Source organism: Oncorhynchus tshawytscha, linkage group LG16, assembly GCF_018296145.1.
Source record: "Oncorhynchus tshawytscha isolate Ot180627B linkage group LG16, Otsh_v2.0, whole genome shotgun sequence".
NCBI classification, from domain to species: Eukaryota; Metazoa; Chordata; class Actinopteri; order Salmoniformes; family Salmonidae; genus Oncorhynchus; species Oncorhynchus tshawytscha.
The window spans coordinates 24,374,587-24,396,753 of record NC_056444.1 but is presented as its reverse complement, the minus strand read 5'-3'; the positions used below and the strand labels follow the sequence as shown (position 1 = coordinate 24,396,753).

The 22,167-nt window shown below is 41.2% G+C and overlaps 1 protein-coding gene across 2 annotated transcripts in view; it reads left to right on the top strand.

Annotated features, from left to right (window-relative positions):
• Positions 1–22,167, top strand: part of LOC112215544 (dihydropyrimidine dehydrogenase [NADP(+)]) — a 220,427-nt gene that overhangs the window by 32,009 nt on the left and 166,251 nt on the right. Inside the window, exons 1-2 of one of the 2 annotated variants that reach the window (XM_024374644.2) lie at positions 5,083–5,101; positions 5,339–5,421. In XM_024374644.2, coding sequence (XP_024230412.1) covers positions 5,417–5,421 — 5 coding nt within the window. In that variant the 5' untranslated portion in view covers positions 5,083–5,101; positions 5,339–5,416. Of the gene's footprint in view, positions 1–5,082; positions 5,102–5,338; positions 5,422–22,167 lie in introns of those variants that run through there. The other variant, XM_024374642.2, reaches the window with a different exon arrangement.

Sequence of the window (22,167 nt, the reverse complement as noted above, 5' to 3'; positions counted from 1 at the left end):
ATAAAAAAAAAAAAATGTGAATCACATTTTCATTTGGCCTACCCCTGACGGCATTGCGCGTACCTCCCCTATATGACTGTTATAGCCTCGCTACTGTATATAGCCTCGCTACTGTTATTTTTCAGTGTCTTTTTACTGTTGTTTTTATTTCTTTTTTGCACTATTGGTTAGAGCCTGTAAGTAAGCATTTCACTGTAAGGTCTGTTGTATTCGGCGCACATGACAAATACACTTTGATTTGATGCACTTCTTCTGACCAGAGTCCGATGTGTTCCTGGTCAAAAGCAATGCACTATACATGGAATAGGGTGTAATTTGAGACCCACCCATTATTTAGAGGTGGATCTATGAAGAGCCTTCATCCATATAGCGTCCTAATGTATGGCTAGGATATTGAGGGATGCAAGTTTATGTCAGTAAAGGGGATCTTTGAAGGGGTTCCCTACCTATTTGCGGTGTAATAGCCCCCTTACTAATCCACGGAGCGATACTGCAGGGCAGTCTTCCATGATATCTGGGCATTAAGCACTCAAAGTCAGACCGATCCAGACTCACTACTATCTTTCTGCTTTGTGATACCAGTGAGTTAGGCAGAGAGAGAGTAAATGTGCTCTATCCTCCTATCCTCCTATCCTCGTAATGCTCCTCTGTGTTCTTTCTCTGGTCTGAAGACTGCTTTGGTGCCTCTCTCTCTCCTCTCTCCTCTCTTCTCTCTTTTGTATCGGCCTCTTTTTCTTTCTCTTCTGTCGCTGTCTCCTCTCTCTCCACACCCCTGTCTCTCCTCCACTCTCTCTCTCTCTCTCTCTCTCTCTCTCTCTCTCTCTCTCTCTCTCTCTCTCCACATCTCTCTCTCTCGCTCTCTCCTCCACACCCCTCTCTCTCTCTCTATCTGCTTGAGTGTCAGAAAAGGCTTCTGGGAGGTTTATTAGGCATCTGAAGGTAATTGCTTTAATGAGACACGATGAAAGCGAAGAGGGCAAAAAATCTACCATAAGTGAATCCTGTCTGGAATTCGTTAAATGTCTTAAATTGCCTTTCATAATCATCACTCAGTACCCCGGTCACAGTCAAGGTCCAATAAAAACAAGGAAAGAGAAAAAAACGAGCATATTTTTAAACGGTTATTTTCATTCCGATCGCAATCAAAGTCTTAAGGAAAGAAATGTAATCTTGCCTTCGTTTTATTTATATATATATATATATTATTCTTTTTTGTTGTTTTGTTGTGATATGCATAAGTTAAAGGGTGGTGGTTTCTCTCAGACATTTTTCCAAAATGATAATTAAGGCTTTCAGACACTGGAATAACATTTTAGAATTAAATGAAGGTTTCTGTTAGTCTGAAAGTTAAGTTGTATTTATGTACACCAACAACAAAAAATAACACTTAAAGATACTGAGGATGTTCTGCAATACAGACAACACATGAGGCTGTCGAACGCATTTATATTGCATTGGGAACTATACAACAATATTGATCATGTACAGTATGTAAGAATGGCTGAAATTGGAAACGCATCTTTGCTTGAGAATTTGAAGCATTCACGTTTTTTTCAGTGACAATGATATCCAATGTCTCACCTCTTCAGGGCTAAAGCATCATAATCATAATCAGTGGTCTTTTTGGCCAGGTGTAATCTTTAACAGCAGGTCTTCTCTGCCAGGAGATGTATTGTATTCTAATCTTTACATGTGATATAATTGTCTTCTCACACAATATTATGGATGAGACCACATTAGTGCTTTTGCCAGGTTTATTTGTCACTATTGAAGGGATTTAAATTGAGTAAAACGAGGAGCAAATGCTCCACTCCATCACATTGTGATAAAAGTAAATGGGTCATGCCTCTAATAGTTCTGCAGTGTGAAGACAGATTGTTCATTAAATGCATTGCATGTCGGGGAAAAAAAAGGAGATTCATTTATATTAAGAAATATATGAAGACATCAAAACAAAAGAAATGGACTCCAAAGTTGTTTATCGTGCTGCCTCACCTATTGTTCAGCTAATTAGTAGTTACAACTGTGTGGCGATCTCGTCGTTTTAGTTCAAATAATGTGACATGTTTTATTTTGAGAGAACAGAAGAGTATACTTCATCATTGGAGCGGAAGGATTCCACATGTGGCCCACAGATTGTTGGCGATGGCCTAATGTTGATTTTGGTGTTAGTGAGAGATTAGTTGAGATGAGAGCTGAACATGACATTTTTCGACTTTTTGCGAGTGGAAATTCATCACTCATTTATCCTTTACAGATAAATCTATAAGACAGTCTCTGGTAAATGTGGACACATATTTACTGGAGCATATTTTCCATCATCACTTTAGTGATTTAATCCCTGATCTCTTCATCCTCTCAGTCCCTGGTAAGACATGCACCAGCATGGGGTGATCGACAGGGGGCACTGGGATGGAATATTGACACAGTGGACTGAGTTAAAGTGTGTGTGCGCGTGTGTGTGTGTGTGTGTGTCTTGGCTGGGTTAAAGCAGGTCATTGTGTTGTGAGCAGTGGAGCCAGTGAGTCAGATACTGTGTAAACGACTGGTTCGTTATCTCTGACTACCTCTGGATAATTACACGACACTGATCAACCTAGACATTGATTCTCTCTGCCTGATCAAATGTCAGCAGGCTGCAGCACCACATTAGGGTGGAGCACACTTTGTGTGTGTGTGTGCATGCGTGTGTGTGTGTGAGAGAGACCGAGAGAGAACACAAAGAGGTGTGTTAGTCGGGGAGCTGTAGAGTGGTATGTATGGGGGTGGTTGTGATCGATGGGCTTTATCAGTTGAAACACACAGACCCCCCTGGTAATCCCAGCAGTGGCCCTCTCTCCCTCCCCACTTCCATCGTAGGATTAACCAGCAGATACATGGAGTATTACAACACAAGCACTACCCTGCCTAAGCCGCTCCTACCGAGGGGTGGGGGAGATTAAATGAATTATGTTAAGATTTGATGTTAATAGAAGCTCCTCGTAATTCTCTTCTCTCTTCCCTCCAAGGACCTTTTCATTCTTCTGAATGTATAATAGAACACTAAGCTTATGGCGTAAATACATTGGCCGTGACATAATTGGAATATAATATTCTCCCCTCCTAACATTTTGGAATGTGTTTTATTTGGTATATAAAGGTAGGTACTGTAGGTGTGTCTGACATTTGCATTTGAGGATTTGTTGTTTAGATAGCTCTGCCTGTGTTTTAGTGCAACTTTGAGGGGGTTGGTAGGTAGGTATGTATGTTATGGGGTTTAAAATCTTATGGTAGACATAAAGAGGGGTGGGGTATATCTCTCCTAATGGCCTGAGATTAATCACCGTTATCTGATATGAAAATGAATAAATCTCACAAGACAAGCTAATAGCTGTGTTCCGCTTCATATCGGAATCCCCCGAGGTCTCATAGCTAACTGGCACGTGCTGCTGCTAGAGTGGAATGAATATCTGACAAAGTTGTGGTGTGCCATACAATATGCCAGATTCAATGCCCTTTATGTAATCCACTATTCTGCTCTTATGTTGGTAGCTTGAAGGTTAACATGAGGAAAATCAATAATTATTTCCAAAAAAGGAACAATAGCTTAACTACCCTTAATATACTCAACTCTTGTGAGTTCTTCACTCAGATCTACATTTTTTTTACAGTTTCAATATTAGTACCCTCATAATGGTATGACGTTCCGATGCGTTAGTGACACATTCACAGCACCTTTGAATGAATATGGCTTATTAATGTAGTATTCCATCCCTTGCCCAGAGGACAGATAAAAAAAAATAGCTTACACACATTGTTTTTGAAACATATCCTTGTCATTCAGACACGCTCAAACAACGCAAATAATGACACATTTCCATCTCCTTTTTATTTCTTTATTGTTTGAACAACGAAATGAAAGAAAACATTTGTTAATCCCATCGAATTATTGAAATACTTCGGTGTCGACATTACGAGAATTCAATTGGGAAAATCACCGACTTGCACTTTGGTTTTCAATCATGTAAATTAGGTGTCAATAAGAATTGAAGAGCTTTCCTAATTATTAGGTGTAAAAATGCAGGCCTTCCGTATTTCGTTTTGTGCGAAGAACATAAGCGAGTTAGCGCTTGTGAACATTACCACCACAGGGCTCACGTTGTAACCAATTCCAGTAGAATCACTTTAGGGAGATGATCATTATCTTTATGGATAAAATCCCTTCCCTTCCTTCTGGTATAGGTGTATTAGTTTCACACTTTATGGATGAAGCTCGAAGATTATATCGATCTTGTAATGCAGCAATAGTTTTAATAACCAACCGAGCTACAAGTCAATGGGTATTTGAATTGGATATCCTCAGGCTTTGTCTTGCAAGTAGTTTGCTGAACAAACGTAAATGCCGTAAACGGCCATGCCATCATCCAACCATTTGTACATAACTGATATACAAAATAAACATCACTCCATTTATGTAGTAAGGGCTGTCGCTCATAGAGGAGTGATGATACTGTGTACCGTCATGGTGCAAATCAGGTATACATAGACACTACACGGTATGGTGGTGTTATGTCATCTAAGAGGACAATTTAGCACGGCAAGGTCTGAGGCTACCTGACTTTCTTTGCTTTGTTGTGGTACTGAATGGCAGTGGGCAGGGTTGGAGAGTTGATTTGTGTTGTTCAGAATGTGTTATTAAAGACAAACATCCGGGCCTGTATGATCCAGCTCTTGAGTATGAGTAAGGGATTAGACTCTGTGGCCTGTGGTCACTGAGTGGGGTCTGAACACACACACATCTACGCACACACACACTTCTTGAGAAGGGAGGGAGGGAGATTAGGCTGAGCTGAGTGGTTATCTGGCCGATGGCGGCAGGAGGGCAGAGGTTCCTTCCTCGCTAATCGTCAGCGTGTCAATAACGTCCAGGCTTCTCTCTCTCTCTCTCTCTCTCTCTCCTTGGCTCAGTCTGTCCCCTACCCCAGGCTCATCTCCGCTCCGGAGGGGTCCCGGGGATTTGATAGGGCTGATGCCATGACAACGGCTCACCCCGACCCCAAGAGAGAGGAGGGTGATGACGTGCGGTGGTTTAAATGATCCGCTGGACCAATAACATTGCAATGTCAGTATTTGATGATTCATTCACAACAAAGTCAGGGTTTTGGAGCTAAAGTGCAATTTGCATAAAGAATACATTTGATTCTCTTTTCCTAAAAGCTTGGTGTGCTGCGATGGTATTGAAGTGGATTAAGACAGGGTATTAGCCCTACGATCAATGAAACGCATCAGGCACCAAACAGACAAACAAACAAACACTCATCCTTCTCTCTCTCTCTCTCTCTTTTTCACACACACGTAGAGCTGCGTGACGCTGGAGAACAATTTTGATGACATCAAACACACAACTCTGAGCGAGCGCGGAGCACTTCGGGAAGCAATGAGGTAAGGCTTCAGCCGTTGGGTCACCATGGCAACAGTCACAGATGTGGCAACGATGCAGGGGGAGGAGGGGATTAAAAGTCATTCTTCATTATTGGACGAATGAGTTTATTGCCACCATTCAGCATTGTACTCTCTGAGGTATTAATTTGTCAGTGGGAGAAACCTCTTCCTTCAGAGGCTAAACTAGTGGCCGGTGGTTATTACACACACACACTGGTCACACATTACCCAATTCATATATACAGTGCCTTCAGAAAGTATTGATACACCTTTACTTATTCCACATTTTGTTGTTTTACAGCCTGAATTGAACATTAATTTAAATCATTCTCACCTATCTACACACAATATCCCATAATGACAAAGTGAAAATATGTTTTTAGACATTTTTTGCTAATTTATTGAAAATGAAATATAGAAATATCTCTTACACCACCACTGAGTCAATACTTTGAAGAAGCATCTTTGGCAGTGATTACAGCTTTGAGTCTTTCTGTGTAAATCTCTAAGAGCTTTCCACACCTGGATTGTGCAACATTTATCCATTGTTCTTTTCATATTTCTTCAATCTCTGTCTAATTGGTTGTTGATCATTGGTATACAACATTTTTAGGTCTTGCCATAGATTTTCAAGTAGATTTAAGTCCAAACTGTAACTCTGGAACATTCACTGTCTTCTTGGTAAGCAACTCCACTGTAGATTTGGGGTGGCAGCGTAGCCTAGTGGTTAGAGCGTTGGACTAGTAACCAAAAGTTTGCAAGATCGAATCCAGAGCTGACACGGTCGTTCTGCCCCTGTTCCCACTGTTCCTAGGCCGTAATTGAAAATAAGAATTTGTTCTTAACTGACTTGCCTAGTAAAATGAAAGATTTGGCCTTGTGTTTTAGGTTATTGTCCTGCTGAAAGGTAAATTCTTCTCCCAGTGTCTGGTGGAAAGGTTTTTGTCTAGGATTTTGCCTTCAATTTATTTTTTATCCTGAAAAACTCCCCAGTCCATAACGATTACCGTCTTTGTGGGTAAGTCTCTAATAACATGATGCAGCCACCACTATGCTTGAAAATATGGAAAGTGGTACTCAGCAATACGTTTTATTGGATTTTATAATTTAATTGCTTTGCCACATTTACTTAAGTGCCTTGTTGCAAACTGGATGCATGTTTTGGAATATTTTTTATTCTGTATAGGGTTCCTTCTTTTCACTCTGTCAATTAGGTTTGTTTTGTGAAGTAACTGCATTGTTGTTGATCCATCCTCAGTTTTCTCCTATCACAGCCATTAAACTCTGTAACTGTTTTAAAGTCACCATTGGCCTCATGGTGAAATCCCTGAGTGGTTTCCTTCCTCTCCGGCAATTGAGTTAGGAAGAACGCCTGCTGTGTCTTGGTAGTGACTGGGTGTAATGATACAACATCCAAAGGTAATTAATAACTTCACTATGCTCAAAAGGATTTTCAATGTTTGCTTTGTTTTTTGTTTTTTTAATCTCCTAATAGGTGCCCTTCTTTGCGAGGCATTGGAAAACCTCCCTGGTCTATCCGGTTGAATTTGTGTTTGAAACTCACTGCTTGACTGAGGGACCTTACAATTATCTGTATGTGTGGGGTATAGAGATGAGGTAGTCATTCAAAAATCACGTTCAACACTATTATTGCACACAGAGTGAGTCCATGCAACTTATTATGTGACTTGTCAAGGACATTTGTACTCCTGAACTTATTTAGGCTTGACATAACAAAGGGGTTGAATACTTATTAACACAAGACATTTCAGCTTTACATTTTTTATTAATTTAACTCTACTTTGTCATTATGGGGTATTGTGTAGGCCAGTGACAGAAAAATCTAACTTTTAATACATTTTAAATAAAGCGTGTAACACAACAAAATGTGGGAAAAGTCAAGGGGTGTGAATACTTTCTGAAGGCGCTGAATGTATTCTTATCCTATATAACTACTGCTGTACACACCTTTTCTATTCATATAATGTCCAAACTCTGTATACACACCATCACAATCATATATATTTATATTCTGGACTTTGACATTTCTCATTCAGATGTTTCATAATTTCTTAATTTTTATTTGGGGGATTTGTGTGTTTTGTTGTATTACTGTACTGTTGGAGCTAGAAACATAAGCAGTTCGCTGCACCAGCGAAAACATTTGCTAGATATGTGTACGCGACCAATAAAATGTGATTTGATTTGATATATATACACACACACACACACACAACTAACACACAGTCAATGTTTAATTTGTCCCACCAAAGCGCATATCCTGCGATTTGATATTAAAACACTTAAAGATGTCTAGCATAAACTCAGCAAAAAAAGAAACATCCCTTTTTCAGGACCCTCATTTGTAAAAATCCAAATAACTTCACAGATCTTCATTGTAAAGGGTTTAAACACTGTTTCCCAAGCTTGTTCAATGATCCATAAACAATTAATGAACATGCACCTGTGGAACGGTCGTTAAGACACTAACATCTTACAGATGGTAGACAATTAAGGTCACAGTTATGAAAACTTAGGACACTAAAGAAGCCTTTCTACTGACTCTGAAAAACACCAAAAGAAAGATGCCCAGGGTCCCTGCTCATTTGCGTGAATGTGCCTTAGGCATGCTGCAAGGAGGCATGAGGACTGCAGAAGTGGCCGGGGCAATAAATTGCCATGTCCGTACTGTGAGGAGCCTAAGACAGTGCTACAGGGAGACAGGATGGACAGCTGATCATCTTCGCAGTGGCAGACCACGTGTAACAACACCTGCACAGGATCAGTACATCCGAACATCACACCTGCGGGACAGGTAGAGGATGGCAACAACAACTGCCCGAGTTACACCAGGAACGCACAATCCCGCCATCAGTGCTCAGACTGTCCACATTAGGCTGAGAGGCTGGACTGAGGGCTTGTCGGCCTGTTGTAAGGCAGGTCCTCATCAGACATCACCGGCAACAACGTTGCCTATGGGCACAAACCCACCGTCGCTGGACCAGACAGGACTGGCAAAAAGTGCTCTTCACTGACGAGTTGCGGTTTTATCGCTCCAGGGGTGATGGCCGGATTCGCGTTTATCGTCGAAGTAATGAGCGTTACACCGAGGCCTGTACTCTGGAGCGGGATCGATTTGGAGGTGGAGGGTCTATCATGGTCTGGGGCGGTGTGTCACAGCATCATCGGACTGAGCTTGTTGTCATTGCAGGCAATCTCAACGCTGTGCGTTACAGAAATCCTCCTCCCTCACATGGTACCCTTCCTGCAGGCTCATCCTGACATGACCCTCCAGCATGACAATGCCACCAGCCATTCTGCTCGTTCTGTGAGTGATTTCCTGCAAGACAGGAATGTCAGTGTTCTGCCATAGCCAGGGAAGAGCCCGGTTCTCACCTTTTGGATCAGAGGTTGAGGGCTAGGGCCATTCCCCCCAGAAATGTCAGGGAACTTGCAGGTGCCTTGGTGGAAGAGTGGGGTAACATCTCACAGCAAGAACTGGCAAATCTGGTGCAGTCTATGAGGAGGAGATGCACTGCAGTACTTAATGCTGGTGGCCACACCAGATACTGACTGTTACTATTGACCCCCCTTTGTTCAGGGACACATTATTCAATATCTGTTAGTCACATGTCTGTGGAACTTGTTCAATTTATGTCTCAGTTGTTGAATCTTGTTATGTTCCTACAAATATTTAAACACGTCAAGTTTGCTGAAAATAAATGCAGTTGACAGTGAGAGGACGTTTATTTTTTGCTGAGTTTAGATTGGCTGTTGTTGCTCAGGATTGTTTGATGTGAGCTTGAATACAGCAATTTGTTCCATCAATATATGTTTTATTTAAAATGCACATGGAATTCGGGGCATGCAATAATTACATTGCTCCAGGGATGATTGAATGAAGATTTAATTTAGTCTGCTTTAGATCACTTCAGATATACATTGCTGTTTATCTGTATTCATGTTAGACAATTTAACACATTTTACATTGTAAAAAACTGGTTTTACTGATGGAAGACACTTAACATGATTATTGTAACAGTGTCTGTTTTCCATGATCTAGTTAACACATAGAGTCTGAGGGTTATGAATGCTGTTTTTACTTCTTGTGTGATCTATGCATTTTGATTTAATGTATGTTTCATTCCACACTGTAAAACCAAGTGTTTAGGATCTGAACACATAACTAAACACCTTTTTAAACTCAAGGTATTTAGAATTTCAATGAAAACGTGTCAGTGTTTAGATCGTAAACACCAGAATATGTTTATTCACTGTAACAATTTTTAAACACATGAAGATGTTTATTCAGCACAAGGTGTTTAGGTTCTAAACACTAAATACTGGGGGCGTCGTTTTAACGCTGTAGGGTGTAAGGCTGTATTTGCATATTTCCCAGCATGCCTTTCGAGTGAATGTGATAGATTGTTAGTGATAGAAGGCCTTATGAAATGTATAATATGTGGTCATAAAGGGTTTACTTTAAATTGAAACGCATTCACGTAGACAATCACTTATTGAAGGTTTCAGGAATAGAAGTTATTGAATGCAACAACCATGTCTTAGTTATAGTCTAGTTATCCTCAACATTGTCGTCTGAAACAACATTGTGGTTGACTAACAACAACACCATGTGATTGAAATAATTTCTTGAATTAAATGTCCTGTTCAATTGTGCAAAAATCACATTTTATTGGTTGCATACACATACTGTATTTTTAGCAGATGTTATTGCGGGTGTAGCGAAATGCTGGTCTTCGCTCCAACAGTGCAGTAATATTTAACAATACACAACAATACACACATCTAAAAGTAACAGAATGGAATTGAGAAATGTAGAAAGATTAGTCTGGAGTATAAACATGTATATGTTTTTTCCCCTCATCAATCTATACACAACACCCCATAATGACAAAGTGTAAACAGGTTTTTAGAAATTGTTGCTAATTTATTAAATATAAAAAACGGAAATATTACATTTACATAAGTATTCAGACCCTTTACTCAGTACTTTGTTGAAGCACCTTTGGAAGCAATTACAGCCTTAAGTCTTCTTGGGTATGATGCTAAAAGCTTGGCACACCTGTATTTGGAGACTTTCTCCCATTCTTCTCTGCAGATCTCAAGCTCTGTCAGATTGGATGGGGAGTGTTGCTGCACAGCTATTTTCAGGTCTCTCCAGAGATGTTCGATCAGGTTTAAGTCCGGGCTCTGGCTGGGATACTCAAGGACATTCAGAGACTTGTCCTGAAGCCAGTCCTGCATTGTCTTGGCTGTCTGCTTAGCGTTGTTGTCCTATTGGAAGGTGACCCTTCACCCCAGTCTGAGGTCCTGAGTGCTCTGTAGCAGGTTTTCATCAAGGATCTCTCTGTACTTTGCTCCGTTCATCTTTGCCTCGATCCTGACTAGTCTCCCAGTACCTGTCGCTGAAAAACATCCCCAAAGCATGATTCTGCCACCACCATGCTTCACCGTAGGGATGGTGCCAGGTTTCCTCCAGATGTGACGCTTGGCATTCAGGCCAAAGAGTTCAATCTTGGTTTCATCAGACCAGATAATCTTGTTTCTCATGGTCTGAGAGTCTTTAGGTGCCTTTTGGCAAACTCCCAGTGGGCTGTCATGTGCCTTTTTACTGAAGAGTGGATTCAGTCTGGCCACTTTACCATGAAGGTCTGATTGGTGGAGTGCTGCAGAGAGGGTTGTCCTTCTGAAAGGTTCTCTGGACCTCTGTCATAGTGACCATCGGGTTCTTGGTCACCTCTGACGAAGGCTCTTCTTCTCCACAATTGCACAGTTTGGCCAGGTGGCCAGCCTAGGAAGAGTCTTGGTGGTTCCAAACATATCCCATTTAAGAATGATGTGCTCTTGGGAACCTTTTAATGCTGCAGAAATGTTTTGGTACCCTTCCCCAGATATATGCCTCGACACAATCCTGTCTCGGAGCTCTATGGACAATTCCTTTGACCTCATTAAGGTTGAACGTTTTGGGGAATATTCAGAGGTGGAAATTTCCGTGGCAATTAACGGGAATATATGGGAATTAACGGAAATATATGCAAATTAAAATGAATATCATTTAAATGTAGTTGTTTTTTGTATTGGATATATTTACCATATCATATGGAGACAGAAACATAAACATTTTACCTTATCATGAGTAGACATAATTGCAAATGATTAAATCCTTCCAATAATTAAAAAAAAAACGATTTAATTACGAATTGAACTTTAATTAAATGAGTTTACTCTTCACATGGGATGATTTCACTGAACAACAAAAGGGAAAAATGAATGATCCATCGCATCTCCCAAAAATGTTTTCAACATACATCTGTAAAATGATAGTCTAGAAACTTCCTCTCAGGCTTCCAAGTCTTCTCCTTGGACCTCCTCAATGTCCACCTCTTGAACATCAGACTCTGAGGCCTCATCTTCACTGTCACTTTCCAACCTTGTTGAGGATGGCCTGTTGGCAGCCTCAAATTTGTCCGAATGGCCACCAATTTTTCAAGCCTTATATTGGTCAGCCTGTTGCGTGCTTTGGTGTGTGTTCCCAAACAAGGACCACCTGTACTGACCTCGTCTTCTGGATGATAGTGGGGGGGAACAGGCCGTGGCTGGGGTGGCTGAGGTTCTTGATGATTTTCTTGGCCTTCCTGTGACACCGGGTGCTGTAGATGTTGTGCACACCCCTCTGGAGATCCCTGCAGTTGCGGACGGTTCAGTTGCCGTACCAGGTGGTAATAATCGCCCAACAGGATGCTCTCAATGGTACAAAGTTTGTGAGGGTCTTGGGGGGCCAAGCAAAATTTCTTCAGCCTCCTGAGGTTGAAGAGACGCTGTTGCACCTTCTTCACCATGCTGTCTGTGGGTGGACCATTTCAGATTGTCAGTCATGTGTACGCCGAGTAACTCAAAGCTTTCCACCTTCTTCACTGCGGCCCCGTTGATGGGGAATGGGGGCATGCTCCCTCTGCTGTCTCCTGAAATTCACAATAAGCTCCCTCCATTTTGTTGAAATTGAGGGAGAGGTTATTACCTCCTCCCTGTAGGCAGTCTCATCAGGCCTACCACCATTGCGTCGTCTGCAAACGACATGGGTGAATAGGGAGTACAGACGGGGGCTGAGCATGCACCCCTGTGGGGCACCTGTGTTGAGGATCAGCGTAGTGGATGTTTGTTGCCTAGCTTCACCACCTGGGGACGGCCCATCAGGAAGTCTAGGACCCAGTTGCAAAGGGAGAGGTTCAGACCCCCAAACTTAATGATGAGCTTGGAGGGTTTAAAGCTGAGCTGTAGTCACTGAACAGAATTCTTATATAGGTATTCTTCTTGTCCAGATGGGATAGGGCAGTGTGCAGTGCAATGTTGATTGCATCATCCGTGGATCTATTGGGGCAGTATACCAATTGCAATGGGTTTAGTGTGTTGAGTAAGGTGGAGGTGATATGATCCTTAACTAGCCTCTCAAAGCACTTCATGATGTCAGAGTCATTTAGTTTAGTTTCCTTCGCAGTTTTGGGTGCAGGAACAATGGTGGACATTTGAAGCAATTGCGGACAGGAGTAGGTATGGTGACAGACATTCCTAACACTGATCTGAATAAAAGGCATGTAAATGTCACATCAATTTCTGATGACTAAATGCACTCTAAAGAGGACGATGGGAAAGTTAACACTAATGTTAAAAATCGGAACACTTCGAAGATATAGGTGTTCTCCTCGTTAGAAACTGACTGGGAAAAAGCTGAGTGTTTTAATTTTGCATTATAAATGGCAGTGTTTAAGATGAGAGTACTTTTTATGTTTTAAACACAGACATTTAGGTTATAAACGTGTCACATGTTTCATGGTTTTACAGTGCACTGTTCAGCATGCATTAGACTATGAGCTTTCACGCTATGATCAGATGGCAGGAGAGTAGAAAGCAGTGTGTTGGGAGGAGACCATCTCAGTTAATCCCCTTAGCTTCATTAAAACCAGATAGAATAGGATTAGAGAGCTGCATGTAAATGAACATAATTCCTGGAGAAATTGAAACAGCTCCGAGATAAATGTATCATCAGGGAGACACAAACATAATCAAAATAGAAATTAATTAATTTCCCTTTATGAAGAATTGCCTGTTTATTAGCCAGAATTACAACTAATCGACAATGTACCAATAGTTCAGATTATCATGTGTGTCTGTTCTCTCTCTCTCTGTACATCCCTTTTCTTTATTTCTTTCTTACTTTCTTTCACTCTCTCTCTCCCTTTATCTTTCTCTCAAACACACACAAAGCTGAGAAGTCATTTCAGCCAGGCAAAGCTGCCCTCCTATTTTGCATTCAGCTGATTGTGATTCCTCCTCAAAGGACCCCCTACTGAGCGGAGCAGCACAATTTGATGAAATATTCAGGTTTCCTAAAAGCTAATAATGTAGGACATCAAAGATCAATGCGGGAGCCTTCATCTGCTACTGATCAGAGGGATGTAAGGCTGTCTGTGCGGTGGTGTCCTGGTCCTTAGGACTGTGTGTGGTGTCTCTGTGCGCGCGTGTGAGGTAGACCGACTTCTGACATGTGCCTTCATTAGGCCTAGCTGAGAGAGGAGAGAAGGCCCCTTGCTCCCCTAACAAACAGGAATGCTATGAATACAACTACACAGGGACATGGCTTGCATATTAAATAAATACGCCAACTTCTATTGTCACATTAAGTGTATACCAGAATCTCCACTTGTAGCAATATATACAGCGTAGTAATGCAGTAACTGCATAATAAGGTTGTACAAGCACAATAAGAACATGTAGCTGCATAATAAGGTTGTACAAACACAATAAGAACATGTAGCGGCATAATACGGTTGTACAAACACAATAAGAACATGTAGCTGCATAATAAGGTTGTACAAACACAATAAGAACATGTAGCTGCATAATAATGTTGTACAAACACAATAAGAACATGTAGCTGCATAATAAGGTCGTACAAACAGAATAAGAACATGTAGCTGCATAATAAGGTTGTACAAACACAATAAGAACATGTAGCTGCATAATAAGGTTGTACAAACACAATAAGAACATGTAGCTGCATAATAAGGTTGTACAAACACAATAAGAACATGTAGCTGCATAATAAGGTTGTACAAACACAATAAGAACATGTAGCTGCATAATAAGGTTGTACAAACACAATAAGAACATGTAGCTGCATAATAAGGTTGTACAAACATAGGTATATTCCATGGTTACTGCTCAGCTAACCTCTTGCTATAAATTTAATCAAATCTTATTGGTCACATACATGTGTTTAGCAGATGTAATTGCGGGTGTAGCGAAATGCTTGTGTTTCTAGCTCCAACAGTTCAGTAATATCTAACAATTTCACAACAATACACACAAATCTAACAAATCTCAGTAAAGGAATGGGATTAAGAATATATAAATATTTGGATGAGCAATATAATGGCACAACACAGTACATGTATTTCCTTTACAGTTGTGTCATATACTCCTATTCAGGTTATTACCGCTTGAACAACCAGGAACAAATACAATTGAGAAAGAATATAACCTCCTACATTTTGCCATTATTGACTTATATATCTGCTGTTGGTCAGTTGTACACTACAAATACATTCCATGATACTTACATTAGTTTTTGAATTTGACAATGGTACTGTGAACCGTTTGCTTAAGCAACTGTCCTTGTACTCTGACACTGAGAGACCAGAATCTATGAACAATATAGAGACTGCAGTGTTGTCTAGTGTACAACCAACCAACAGCAGATATATAAGTCAATAATGGCAAAATGTAGGAGGTTATATTCTTTCTCAATTGTATTTGTTCCTGGTTGTTCCATCGGTAATAGCCTGAATACGAGTATATGACACGACTTTAATTGCTTGAGTTAACAAGGTTAGCTCCACTCCAGCACCTTTAAGGTGAAGCAAATCAGAGCTGGTACATTCACCGCCTATCCCCGTAAACCTTTCACCCAAAGGCTAGTGCTAGAGTATACATCTAGGCAATAACAGAAATATTGGAGTGGATATAAATTGTAAATCCTTAAATTATGTTTTTTCAGTGTGCTGAGTGACTTCATAGGGGTCGGGAGACCCTGCTCTTCAAAGAGCATATTTTCCCCCAAAATGTCAGAGAGAATGAGGGAAGTGTAGGACTAATGGATTACGATACAATACATCCCAGCTTGTGAGAGAAGATAGATATCTCATCACCTGTATCGCTGCCTGGCGGTGATAACAGAAAGAGCGATGTTCAAGCTACATATTGTGTGGGCGGTAGATAGTCTAGCGGTTAGGAGCGTTGGGCCAGTAACCAAAAGGTTGCTGGTTCAAATCCCCCGAGCCGATTTAGTTGAAAAATGTGTCTGCTAAATTAATAAAATGTTAAATGTGTGAGGGATATACAGCCAAGCAGTTCTACAATGTTGATTCTTACTGAACTATACCTCATTGATTTGTAGAGGGTCCGCAATCCAAACATATATATATTTTTATGCTATTTAGTATTTATTCATTTATAGACAACACGAGCTAAAACAAATGTCAGCTTTTAGGCCACTGTCAGTGGGAATTTTAAGGGTGTATAATAAAACACATATAGTCCTCCAGTCGTTAGTGGTGACACAGTGGCACACATGCAGTAGTGTCCTTATCTAGTAGTCCCTATGCCTTTTAAAGGTTGATTCTCTATAGTCTATGCCCACACTGAACAGAACACTGGCTCTTTTTCACTGTTTACTGGGGTTGTTCCGCATTCCACAAGAGAGTCCACCTGTTAGCTGTGTTCATAGTGCCTTTCATTCATTCCATTCTAACCCCTTACTGGTAACCCTAGTAGCACACAGGAGTCCGGGCAAGGTAAACCACCTCCACATCCTCCCTCGAGCTCCCGTGTCCCCTGGGATAGTGGGGTAGAACTGAGGGAAGAGGGACAGAGGGTTTGTGTGGGTGTGCCTTTACAGAAAAACTACATGAATTTCATGTGATAACATGTGATCGCATGTAAAAGCAACATGTGATAACATGAAACTACACATGTGGAAATATGATCTCGTGTGAAATAAACTCAGCAAAAAAAAAGAAACAGACCTTTTTCAGGACCCTGTCTTTATAAGATAATTCGTAAAAATCCAAATAACTTCACAGATCTTCATCGTAAAGGGTTTAAACACTGTTTCCCATGCATGTTCAATGAACCATAAACAATTAATGAACATGCACCTGTGGAACGGTCGATAAGACAGCTTACAGACAGTAGGCAATTAAGGTCACAGTTATGAAAACTTAGGACACTAAAGAGGCCTTTCTACTGACTCTGAAAAACACCAAAAGAAAGATGCCCAGGGTCCCTGCTCATCTGCGTGAACGTGCCATAGGCATGCTGCAAGGAGGCATGAGGACTGCAGATGTGGCATTAACGGCAGTCACTGCGACTCATCGAAGCATATCACAGCATACCGCAGGCTATGCTGCAGTATGATGCAACTTTTAAATGAGGAACCACTATGTGTGTGTGGCACAAGGTCTCGTAAGGTCAATGTGAAGGTCCGACTATGCCTCCGCATACACTTGAATTGCAGAGATGCTGTATATTCACATTATACACTCCCAATACACATCACACACACACGCATGCACACACACACTTTCTCTGATCAGTGTAAAGGGAAAAACTGTCGGTCATAGGAGGAGGAGAGGGCAATATCATGCGGTGTCCCTACGCTGAAGGATGGCTGTCGTTGCCTTAAATGAAAGAGTGTGACTCTGAATCTGTGTATGTACTGGCGCCCATCGCTCATCTCCTTCCCTTTGATTTGCTCTTATTGTACTCCTTTCCTCTGCCTCTGCCTGCTAGTGTACGGCTGTACTGGGCTATGAGTGATGAACTAGCCAGTGAGCACTATGCTGTGGATGCAGCCCGGGCCTTGTTGAATAGCTATATGAATTTCAATTGCAGTTCAAGAAAACACAGAGACCTTGGATGTACTTTGAACGACCCTTGTCAATGCCCCATCGTCGGGAGATGATGGGTATTTCTTTACTTGATTTCTTTCATTGTTGGAAACCTGGAAATCAAGGCTGAAACATTGGAGAAATTGAGAAATGTCCCTATTCAGGCTTCTCATTTTCAAATAATGACCGAATAGAATGACATTTGTATCATTTAAAAATAGGGCATATATATATATTTTTTTTTTTCTCTTACGATATTGAGACCATATTTGTTTTTGCTGCCATTTTTCAATTGATTAAATTCCTGTATCCATCCCCGTGGGGCATATTTGGATGGTATTTGAAAGGCCTTCTCAGCCGTGTGGTCATAACCATTATCTTGTCAAACGACTCTCTAAGATGAAAATCGTTGTCTTGTCTTTAGCTCTGTATTTCATTAAAACCCACTCTCTTTATATTTAAATGTTTCATTTTCCATCTGGGTGTTATTGCCTCACTCCCATTTCACCCTCTGGTATGTGGGCACTTAGGAAACTTAAAACAAAACATTTGCACATTTTAAAAACACACACTTCATGCCACACTCCCTCTGCAATCATTCTTAGGTCTGTAATGACATTCTTGCAAAGTGTGGGAGCTAGAAAAATATCCTAATCTTAAAGTTAAGCAACGTAAAAAGTGAACTGTTAGAGAGTATGGGTCTAAATATATAGATTTTTGAAAATGTACAATTTTCTTTATGCTGTGCTCCACTGCCATGCCATGGTTCTGTCCTACGCACAGGGCACTATCACCACTAAGGAATCACAATCATCCACAGGAGGCTGCTGAGGGGAGGACGGCTCATAATAATGTCTGGAACGATGCGAATGGAATGGCGTCAAACACATGGAAACTATGTACGATGTATTTGATATCATTCCACTGATTCCCCTCCAGCCACAGAAGCTCGTCCTCCCCAATAATGTGCCACCAACCTCCTGTGCTATAATCACTAAGGAATTATCATGGTCCACACACATCCACACAGTTGTGAAGAGGGCACATCTGCACATCTGCACCTCTTCCCCATCAGGAGGCTGAAAAGATTTGGCATGGGCCCTCAGATCCTCAAAATGTTCTGCATTGTTCTAGAGAACTGGCTGCATCATCACTTGGTACAGCAACTGCAAGGCATCCGACCACAAGGCGCTACAGAGGGGGGTGAGTACGGCCCAGTACATCACTAGGGCCGAGCTCCCTGCCATGCAGGACCACTACGCCAGGCGGGGTTAGAGGAAGGCCCAAAAACTTGTCAGACTCCAGCCGCCCAAGCAATATCAGTGCACCAAGTCTGGAACCAAAAGGACCCTCAACAGCTTCTATCCCCAAGCCATAAAGCTGTGAAACAAGACTGCTAAATAGCTAATTAAATGGCTACACGGACTACCTGCATTTACCTATTTTTGCACTAACTCTCTTGCACTGACTTTATGCACACACACTGGACCAATGTTCCCTCAATTTTTGGGGGGCACTGAGCAAATCTGGGGTCTTTTGAGTGGAAGTTTTGTGAGAATTTTGTACGACTGGCGCATGTTTACAATGAACACTGAGGTTGTACCGTTACAGTTTTAGACAGTAGCCAATAGGCTATTGTGGCTATTTGATCATAATGTAGGCCTACCAACAAAACCAATAGAGCGAATCCCAGAACATTTTCACATGGAAATAGCTTTTGATTTCTATAGTATAGCCTACAGTAGCCCATATGTGGTTTTCAATGCAGGACTATTGCATGAAACTTTGAAAAACATTTTTACATTATGGAGGGTTTGACATGAATTTGTGATTTTTTTTTTTGCTTGGTCTGTAACACCATGGGTAAAATAGGTGACTGTACATTGCATTGTGTTGTATGATGCAATAAATCACGTTACAAAATAAAAATTATTATTACCATACAGAGAATTAGACAATGTAGGCTAATCCTCTGCCTATTGGTTTATTTGCATATTCAATCCGGTCTCAACATACAACACTGGCCCTTTAATTAAGACCAAAGCTTTTTACCTGACTGGCTTTTCAGACATCTTGAAATATAGCCTACAGGTGTTGTGATCTTGTAGGAAGCAGAAACTCCACATTGCTGACCTATACTTATCTATAAATGGGCTAATAACTCGCTAACTAGCAAAGAATATCAACACATGTGCACATGCTCGGCTCTGATCTGGAAAAAAACTCGTTCACTCGCGGGTTATTGAAATACCGCTCGTGGGCTACCCCTATCAAATATTGCGCCGTGGCTCTGGCTTTGTCTACAATAAAATCACAAACTCAATCTTACAAAGTTAGATTTGTTTTGGTTTGTTGCATTGAAAATGGGTTATTTAATGTTGATTCGATCACAGAAAAAACGTTGAATAATATAGTGCAAACCTAATTGGGTGAACTCAGTGAAGTTCAATCTCTTGCGTTTCTGTGCAGTCCTGCAGTAGGTGCGCGGCTGTGCACGCGCGCAGTTTAGAGGAAGCATTGCGCTGGACTCTACCCACACACTCACACTTACTTACACTGACATCCCAACACACACATACACACCCACTAAATACGCCCACACACACACATCACAGGCACACATGCATACTGATTACAAACACACACACACATTCACAACTCACCACATACACTGCTGATACTGCCTATCTATCCTGTTGCCTAGTCCCATTACCCCTACCTATACAGTATGTACATAGCTATCTCAATTACGTCCATGCTACTGTTACTTGTTATTCATTTTTCACTGTGTATGTATTCCTCATGTCACTATTTCTATTTAATTTTACTTATTATTTTTTATCTTAAACTCTGCATTGATGGAAAGGACCTGTAGTAAGTAAGCATTTCACTGTTTGTCTACACATGTTGTTATACAAAGCATGTGACAAATACAATTTCATTCCTACTGTCTCTCCCTGCCTGTGATCTGACCTAGGGTCCGGAGTTAGTAGCCTGCCCACTGTGTTCAGTGGAAGTAGCTCTCATAACGCTGATCAGGTGTCAGGGCTATTGGGCTAATTGTGGGATTATTACTGACCACATAGTCTGTGTGGTGTGGAGCTCACATCATCAAATCACTTACTGCTCTCTGCTGTCCTCTGCAGTTGGCAACTATTATCATCATTGGAGTCTAAATGATATTAAGAGTCTTTTCCTTCACATAGAAATATGTGTCGAAGATAGTGTGTTGGTGAAGTCAGTGAGAGAAGCAAGATGATTGTGTGACTTGGTTGTTTTAATGTTTTCTGTTTTATTCTCACAAGCACAAAGCATTACTGGGGCGGCAGGTAGCCTAGTGGTTAGAGTGTTGGGCCAGTAACCGAAAGGTTGCTAGATCAAATCCCTGAGCTGTCAAGGTAAAAATCTGTCGTTCTAACCCTGAACAAGGCAGTTCCTAGGCTGACATTGTAAATAAGAATTTGTTCTTAACTGTCTTGCCTAGTTAAAAAAAAATCAAAAAATTATTATTGTTTAATTTGGATAATGAATGTACTTTTTAAATTGTTGATTTTAATTGTTGATTTGAATATTAAGTATATTTCTATCATTCCCCCACCACCACTCCCCCGCCCCCGATAAAAAGCTAGACATTTAATTGCATGAACACTTTGACAGTTAAAGCAATTAAGGTGACAGGTGAGTGTGTTAAAAGCAGGATGTTCATTATAACCCCATACCTGTCTGTCCTGACAGCTCCTTAAATGCCTGCTGCTCCCACCCCTACCACGGCTCCACTGTGGCTCCTTTCATTTCATTTAACTCCCAGTTTCCACCATTTAGGGGGGGAAATGTGTCAATGGAACACACATCGGTTTGCCATTCTGTGTCAGGAAGTGCAAACAATGCCCTAAGCTTCACAGTTCTTTGCATTCAGGTCAGCGGAATATGACTGCTGTGTCTTTCACTGAACGATTAATGGGGTTGAATTGTAGATATCCTGGTGAATTACATTACCTTGAAAACACAAGGTTTTCTACGTGATCTGTTTGCGCAAGATTCTGTTGTTTATTTTTGATTGGGCGATGTTTGTAGATTTGGGTAAACGTCAGTTTAACACTTTAATGATAGTTATTGCTGACTAATAATAGGAAGGACAAATGTTATTATTTTTTTAACATGATGGCATAATTCTCCCCTTCTCACTCCCTCTCTTCTCTCTCTCCATACACCACATTTCCTGCCACTCTGGATGGAGGTGACATAACAGAAGTGGGGGGTGAAGAGCAGGCCTACATTCCTCCCTCCCTCCTTGTGTTATGCATTGTGGCGGTATTGTGTACAGCTGTTGTATATCCCCTGGCTGATCTGAGGCAGACCTCAGCAGGACAGCATTGACAGCTGTGACGGCTCGGCTGGTAACCGCTGGTACCCTGTGTGCGTGGCGTAACCTCGCCTCACCTGGGTCTGGTTCTGATATGTACTGAGAGAGCAACAGACAGAGAGAGAGACAGACAGAGAATATGGGCTGCAGGTCTAGTTTCATTGTGTCCGGATCCAGTCATAACATACAGCAGCTAATAACAATAATTATGTACACAGCATATGTTAATATCTACTATACTAATGTTATACTGTACTGATACTTGTACTGAACTGTCCAAGAATGCAGGGTTACTATAACTGCTGTCCCTGGTGCTGATAGTGTGGCCTTGAATATGGTTATGAGCCTCCGATTATCTTGTGACTTTTCAAATGGTTTTATCGAATACTTTAAACCATGGTTTTCTAAGGCTATAGG